Source organism: Anguilla rostrata, chromosome 13 (genome assembly GCF_018555375.3).
Source record: "Anguilla rostrata isolate EN2019 chromosome 13, ASM1855537v3, whole genome shotgun sequence".
In the NCBI taxonomy this organism is placed as follows: domain Eukaryota; kingdom Metazoa; phylum Chordata; class Actinopteri; order Anguilliformes; family Anguillidae; genus Anguilla; species Anguilla rostrata.
The window spans coordinates 22,494,438-22,502,739 of NC_057945.1; the positions used below are offsets into that span (position 1 = coordinate 22,494,438).

The 8,302-nt window shown below is 43.7% G+C and overlaps 2 protein-coding genes across 2 annotated transcripts in view; both read right to left on the reverse strand.

The window, feature by feature from the left end:
• The window catches only part of rps23 (ribosomal protein S23), a 223,989-nt gene that overhangs the window by 26,453 nt on the left and 189,234 nt on the right, over nucleotides 1–8,302 (reverse strand). The gene's annotated exons all lie outside the window — the stretch shown is intronic.
• LOC135238583 (ADP-ribosylation factor 4) lies at nucleotides 11–8,059 on the reverse strand. Its single transcript, XM_064306637.1, has 6 exons — nucleotides 7,694–8,059; nucleotides 5,709–5,789; nucleotides 5,146–5,255; nucleotides 1,766–1,837; nucleotides 1,396–1,521; nucleotides 11–1,123 (listed from the first exon to the last, which is right to left on the reverse strand). Exons 1-6 carry the CDS (start codon nucleotides 7,758–7,760, stop codon nucleotides 1,037–1,039), a joined length of 543 nt encoding a protein of 180 aa, XP_064162707.1. The 5' UTR covers nucleotides 7,761–8,059; the 3' UTR covers nucleotides 11–1,036.

Here is an 8,302-nt window from a genome sequence, read left to right on the forward strand (position 1 = left end):
AAGTCTCAGCACGGGTTTTCAATAATTTTATTAGGAATTATAATGGTAAATGGGAATATGATAAAGCTCATATTGGAAAGTTATTTGATCCAAAAATTACAAAATCACAGGGAAATAAAATCCCAAATGTATCTTCCAATTTCAGTGGCAGACATGGTGATTAAGCTGAAACAAGATTTTAATCAAATCGGATAAAGAAAAAACCTGTATCAAAATGGGGTTGTGGCTTAACTTGGAAACTAATCTAGTAACTTAAAATACATACTTCTTCAAAACAAAATCTTTCGTGTCAATGAGGTGTTAAATTAGGGACACAGATTCTTCTTCCAGGCCTTTTCTCTGCAGCAGAGTGCAGAAACGGCACTTGAATCTTGAATGATCAAAGCAGCCCATTGCAACTACAGACAAAACAAAAACAAACTGTCCTCATATTTACAGAGAAAGCTAAAGTCAGAGACAGGATTGCCAGCATGCTTACAGAGCTAGGAATGGCAAAAGTGGACTACAGGAATGGAGGCTAAATGTCCTTAGAACAATTCTGAATGCTTTCAAAAGAGTAACTGGGGGTGGAAGTGTGAAAGTTTCCAAGTACTACTATGGTCCTTATACACACACACACACATCTGCCCTGTAAATTGCCGAAACAAACTGTTCTGCCAGGCCAAGTCCAATGGAACCCCTGATTTAACACCCGCCCACCCTCCCCTAATAATTATTGGCCAGTTCTGAAATACTTTGTGGGATTTGCCTTCACAGTGGCATACTGCTACATGTGCATCAGGAAATGGGCGGTGAATGCTGGCAACAAAGGCATCTGTAAAAAAACAAAACAAAAGTAGAGCGGGAGAGAGAAAGGGGAAGGGATAGGGGAGAGAGAGAGAGAGGAGGGGAGAGGAAGGTGTGCTGTCCGATGCAGTCAGCACTAGGGCACTGGGAACAGTTTAAATGTCAAACTAGTTTTCTTCCTTCCTTCCTCCAGATCAGCTCTGTTGAACATGTCCTTGGTTAATTAACACCTCCAGTCTTCGGTCCAGGCTTAGCGCTTGGAGAGCTGGTCAGACAGCCAGTCCAGCCCCTCGTACAAGCCCGTCCCCTGAGTGGCACAAGTGGCCTGGACGTACCACTGATGGGGGGGAAGAAAACACAAATTAGTACTGGGAGACAACGCCCTCTGGCTTCTGGCTACACTACCTGCAGTTCGATAAAAACCGTAATGGAGAAAACCTAATAAAGCCAGCATATTCAGGAAGGGGGGAGAATGGGGGCAAGATCTGTGTGAGTGTGAGAAGCACCTGCTCTGGAAAACAACAGAGACTCATAACAGACTGCTATGTGCAGACAGGGCAGAGGCCCGCCCCCCGGAGACTGTGTTTGGCTGATGCTCTTGTCACTCACAGTTCTGTTCCTCAGCGTCTGCAGGCCCAGTTTGTCAGTCATTTCGCTGATAGCCATGGCATTGGGCAGATCCTGTTTGTTGGCAAACACCAACAGCACAGCCTCCCTCAGCTCGTCCTCCTGCAGCTGTGGTGTAGAGGAGCAGAGGAGAGGATCAGACAGGGCAATGACATCCTACACTGTCATTGTGGAGCAGACTCAGGCCACACTCAGCAACTGCCAGACACACAAATCAGCTCGACAATTAACTTACTGCTTTAGGCTTACGTTATTCTTCTGCCTGCTGCGTGTGGCCCAGAAACAAGCACAACAGCCACAGAACACAAGCACAAACACAACCACAGACGCAGGCCAAAGCACAAGCACTCACCATTTTCAGCAGTTCCTCAGCGGCCTCCTGTGTGCGCTCGCGGTCATTGCTGTCCACCACGAAGATAAGACCCTGCAGCACAGAAACACACAGCTTACAGCACAGGGCTAAGGAAGGAAGGGCTTCAAAACCGTCACAATCGCTGGGCCGCAACGGGTTTCAGCCAACGGCACCTCGCCACCCCCCCGCGCTCCTCTGCATCATCACCCGGGGCGGTTCCCTCGTACCGCGGACCGATTCCAGCCCCGCTCGCGCACCCCCCCGTGACCTGCCCCGCAGCTGTAGCGGCTAACGCCACGTAGCGAACCTGCCCTGGAATCACTAGTGCTATGCCAGTCACGTACAGGCTCAGAGAGCCCTTAAACCTACTCTGCAACTCCGGCAACATTAAATCTCCCACTCAAGGCTGACCACCCCTGCTCAGGGAATTTGCGTGCTGCTAGGCGTGACACAGGGTGCATGCAGGAGAATGCACATTGTATTTGGATTTCCCCAAAGCACCAGCGCTGATAACAGAGTGGAGCAGTGCCACCGTGTCTGTTACTATGGACTGAAATGACCTTTATTTTTGTACCCAGTCTCTCAAACCAAGAGACAGATAGCCAATCAACTTGCTCTCATTAACATATTTTATAACCAAATTTAGCAATGATCATTTTAAGCTTTAAAAGAACTGGCACAATGCATAAATGATAGAATGGTTTTATCACTATAAAAAATAAACCTTTATCTACCGAGCCCACAAGAAAGCATGCTGAAAAATTCAGGAGAAAATGTGGCTTGAAATGCACCCAGCTAATTGTGCTGAACTATAAATGTCACCAGGAAAAACACCTGAATAAACAGAATGGATAAAACTGGAGCACGTGAAAGAGCGTGAGAGAGAGAGAGAGAGAAATGAATCTTAAATCACTTAAATCGTTTAAAGAATGAATTAAATGTAAATGACACCTTAAGCTGATTTTTTTAACCAGTCTACATCTGAGGAATGATTAGGAATTTGGCCATGGGGCGATTCACCTCTCTGCCAGCACTCCATGAGCTCAACTCATTCTGTACCGCAGACTGACACACACGCACACACATACCTGCACACGCACGTACACGCACCCGCACGCGCACACACGCACGCACACACACACAGCGTACACACATAGCACCGACGCACAACGCACCACACACATCCAGAAGTCACACCAAATATGTATCAAGCTAACTCATATTGCGCTGTTCCCATCACATATAACGCCTAGTCACACCTTCCCACAATGTACCCAAATACACACTCAAATGCGGCCTGCATTTCAATTAGAACTACTTCTGGAACGGTCCACACTGAATGATTTCAGACTTTCCGACCAAATGTATTATTAGACAAAGGGAATCCAAGTAAGACAAAATAGTATCCTTAAAACCCAGAAAAGGAGGTTGAGGGACAGTTTTTGATCCAAATGCCCTGCATCTTTTGAGTCCATCTACACTTTTTGTTTTTTTACTTCATGGTGTCTACACACTGTACATTTTATTTGTCACTTAAATATGAATATATTCATTATAAAAGTCATATAAACTTTGGCCATCAACTCACTTGAGAATCCTTAAAAGCCAGAGCCCATATTTGTGATGCTCTGCATGGTAGAACTGCTGATCTAGGAACAGGCTTCAACTGTCCTGTCACATCATAACCTTGCAAAGGTTCATAAAGGAGCACCTTTTATAGGAGAGCAGATAGTCCACCCTCCTTGTGCATTGTTCACCTTACTCAGACAGAGACAAAGCAGAGAGGGTGACAGACACAGATGGGATCACAGTACAGAAAGTGCCCAGGTGAGGAGGGAATCGAACCCCTGGCAACACTGGGGACTTGTTTGTCAGCTGGGAGTTGGCCATTCTGCAGACCGTGCCAAAAGTCTTGCCTTTAAAAGGGAAACAGGCCCAAGGTAAGAATTCCTACTTCAAGGGGCTTTATAAATACAGGCCTAGATCACCAGGAATCTTTGTACAATCTGTGAGCAGCGCGCCATCCTTGTCACTGAAAGGAACACTGTGGCATTTTGGATTTCGCTCTTTCTTTTTTCCGCGCCTCAGAAACATTGTTTTCTAACATGGCGGTAAGCTGTCCGACTGCGTCTGTACCCCTTTCCCCTCGCTCATTTTCTCCCCCCACAAATCGTCACTCAGTGAACCACGCGAGGCCGAGTTTCCTCTGTTCTCCCCCATCACAGTAAGGACTTCTATGCGGGCTGTGACAGAGCAAGGGGTGCACTCACTGAAGATCACTTTCCGTCAGCTTGGCTCCGCCCCTCGTTGTGAACACCTGATTGACATCACTACTCGGCAGTAATGTATAAAAAGAGAGGGTGCATAGGCGTTGAGGGAGGCTGTGCAAACTGTGTATTGGGTGCAATGCGTCTGGGAAGGATTTCCATAGAGCTCAGATTACGTTTTCTGTTGAGGCTGACGGTCCAAGTAAGACAATTGTTTTTTAATCTTATTTTTTTGTTGAATGTTCTGTTTTCTTTCTTTTTTTTTTGTTTGTTTAGCCTCAGTTGAGGCCGGCAAGCAGCTAAGCTGCCTGGTTTTAGAGGGACCAACTTTTTTGTTCACCGGGCAATAGAAAGGCTCAACTTGGAGCTAGGCCTTTTGTTGTTTGTCTTTGTTTTCCAATGGAGTTTCAAAATAAAAGTCCTGCCATTGCTTGCCGGAGCCCTACTTGCTGTGGAGTCATGTCAAATTATTGCACGGTTCACATACTCCCAGGCAGCTGACATAGTGTAGGGTCACACGGCTACAAATGAACACACACACTAAGAAAAAGACAGGCACTACAGCATGGATGCACGAAAAACCAGACTAAAAAAAGTGAGTTCAGGATATTCTCACCCAGCTAACAAGTTACATTCCATGCTCACCATTAGGAAGCAAATTCCTGCTCAGTCCGAATGACTGTCAATAAATTCACCCAAACCAATTCCCATAATTATCTGCACATCGTAGATCCAACGCTCATTGCAAAGGGCGCTCATTGCTTTTGCAAGTGGCTCTGCACCACCAACAAGACACTTTATAAATAAAACGCAGCACAACTATATGTGAAGTGCAAATCGCACCACCTCTCACACTTATAGTGCGAGGAAATCTCTCAGCTGTGCCCCTTGGTGCCACAATTTGACTTGTAAATCTGGCCATTTCCATCAGCTCAGAGTGCACAAGGCAACTGCAGCCGAGTGACAGGCTGCTCAGTGGTTAACTACGCAGCTCTACTCTGATCTGGGGCGGCGGAACACAGTGCAGACAGCAGCTGCCGCAATTGCGCTCTGCTCCAGCGGTTAAGGAAACATTGGCTTTCGGGCAGGTGGCAGACGGGCAGGTGAGGCTACCTGAGTATTTTGGAAGTAATGCCTCCAAAGGGGTCTGATCTTGTCCTGGCCACCCACGTCCCATACTGTGAAGCAGATATTCTTGTATTCTACGGTCTCCACGTTGAACCCTGAGCATAGAAGGGCACATGCAAAAGCAATTACAGGACACGCAATGAATAAAGCATCTTTAGGGAACCACAATGTTTAATCCTGAATATTGCATCGTTTCCTTTAATATTGATAAAATAAAGTAAACCCATTAAAACTGTGTGTGTGTTGGGGGGGGGGGGGGCTTCTTGATTTTCTATAATTTAATGGCTCAAAATTTGAACTATTGTAAACTACAGGATGGGTATTACTTCTACATTGTAAATAATTAGGCAAAAGAAAACAGGAAAGGATAACAAGACAGCACTTCAATTGTGTTATTATATACAAATAATTAAGTGAGTTACTTCATTACAATATTTCAAAATATATATTGCATGCATGATTAGAACACGTAAACAATAACAAAACACAAAGATCATGTTGGAACAAACTGAATTTCCATTCTACTGCCACCTCCAAAGAGTTCTTACCAATGGTGGGAATTGTCGTAACAATTTCCCCAAGCTTCAGTTTGTAGAGTATAGTGGTCTTCCCTGCAGCATCCAAACCGACTAAGAGAAAGAAAATACAAACATTTACCTCACAGCACATTGCAACATATCTACAGTCAATGTTCTCCATTGTTTCCCTCAAGAAGCAATACACAAGAGAAATCAGTGCTTAGAACAATTTTCATTAAATGCAAGAGACAGAACCATGGTAACAGCCTAATTCCCAGGTATATTTAAGATCTGCATTCAGCTACATTAAATGAAACGAACTCACAACCACAAGAACATCCATGGATGCAAGGTCAAGATATATGTAGGCGTCAAACAGCTGACAAAAAAACAAACATCTAATCAAACAGAATTCTGTATCCACAATGTGAAACAGAACTCATGCAGCAACAGAAGTAAAGCACTGCACAGGAATGGCTCATTATTATTCCTTAACAGTACTTCAGCAGATTCTAAAATTTAAAAAAAAAAATACACACAAGGACACATTTTCAAAAGTAGACAACAAATAACAAAGGACACTGCGTTCAGAGGTCAATAAATGTCATAATATTCCTCAAAGCATCGAAAGATCATAATGTTTCGATGCGAGAGAATAATCCCCGACTGGTAGGTCTTCAAGTCGAATAACACTGGTCTGAAACACATGAAATGGAATGAAATGTTGCCTTTCAAGTGCGGTGCAACTGCGGATCCAATTTCCGGTTAGTCGAGACTACTGTTAGTTGACTATAACGCTAAGTGAGAGGAGCTCAAGACAGGAGACGCTTAATAGAGGGGCTGTGGATGTCCTATCTAAACAGCCACGTTAGTGTTACCATCCACGGTGAAGTTACCAAGGAAAACTCCCGCATTCTTTACATTCCACATCTGTAACCATGCAGTCAGTCATCATAGGTCATGGCAGCAAGCAAACATCTAAAGTGTCATAAACTCAATAATAATAATAATAATAATAATAATAATAATAATAATAAACGATTCTTTAATGTAAGAAAGACTGAAAGTGGAGAAAATATATTTAAATTGTCACCATATTGGTCACCATTCGCGTCACCAAGAATGACCAACTTAACTCTGAACTGAAACGAATGCATGCGAGTAATTAACTATGTCACCAACTCAACTGCCAAATACCATTAGCATAACTAGGCAACACCCAGGGATAGGCACAGTAAGTTAACATCAGTTAATATTACAATTTAGCTTGTTTATCGGCCTTGTTACCAGTCAGCAAAAGGCTGGCGTTAATAAACATTTAATCTCAAATCATGCTAACGTGACGTTAGCGCGCTCTCTTATCTAGCCAAGTAAGTTAGCTAGGCTAGCCATTAAAACTGCCAAATTTGCCCCAGACTAAGCACCGTGTATATAACGTCAATTTCCTTTTCCAGATGTCACGTCCTGACCTGACTACTAGCTATAGCTGTTAGCTATAACCTAGTTGAGGCAATGGTAGCATATGCTACTTGGCAAGCTAGCCGGTTGCCACATGTCACTTTCACTCCAAGATACTAACTTTGGTTTTCCAAGTACTATTTTAGTGAACGGCCAAATCATCTAGTAAGAAATTATTCTGTGATCCAGCCAGCTAACCACAAGTCAATACGCATTCTTTTCAAGCTAGCAAGTTAGCCATCGGGCTAATTAGTCAATTAGCACGGTAACGTTGTAGCCTGCTGGTAATGTGTTAGCGAAGTTATGGAGGGCCCAAAAGATGCAAAGTTAAAGACTACAGAAAAAAAAAAGTTTTCCTGAAGAGTTTACAGTAACGAGCGCAATTTTGTGTTAACATGACACTGAAACAGGACGGCGGGCGTTTTCCAGGCAGCAAAATGGCATTGCCTGTTATTTTAAACCTATATAACTAATAGATAGTTACAATTCCATTTCTAACAACTTCAGTAACGTTAGACATTTACCAGTAACATTCCTAACGTTAACAAAAAACTCACCCATCAGGATCCTCATTTGTTTCTTCCCAAAAAGACGGCTTAAGACACTGGAAATTGTGAGGCCCATCTTTGTCGCCAAATCAATTTAGCTAGAGCTAACTAGCTACTTGAAATTAAACTGTCTATCTATAACTTCGTTTTTGGATGTAATGTGCGCTTTGTTCTTCCCTCTCGTTCAGCCCTCCTCTTCGGCACGTTTATTACAATCTTCTAGCCGTACCCAGTTAAAAATCAAGTGGGGAAAGACAATTTATACAAGCTAACACCCAAGAAGTGCGGAGATGGATTCGACTACGTTGCGTGAATGAAAAAGGCTGGGGCTTTTCGGGTCTCTCTCTGCCACGTCACGCTCCCTCTTGAGCAGCAACTCCAACGCGGACAAAATGACGTCACGGGCGCCACATCCCTACATGCATCGCAGCCATGCAGTCTTAACCCGTTCCACATTTCCCGAAGGAAGATCTAAAACACAATGCACGTCATTTTGTAAACATTTGAAATGCAGTTTTACAAATGTTTCAACAATAAATAAACCATTTATAGTCGCACCACTGTGTTACCAATATAAGAGTGCCGTGTTGTTTTCTCTATACAGCAGGTTAAACACGT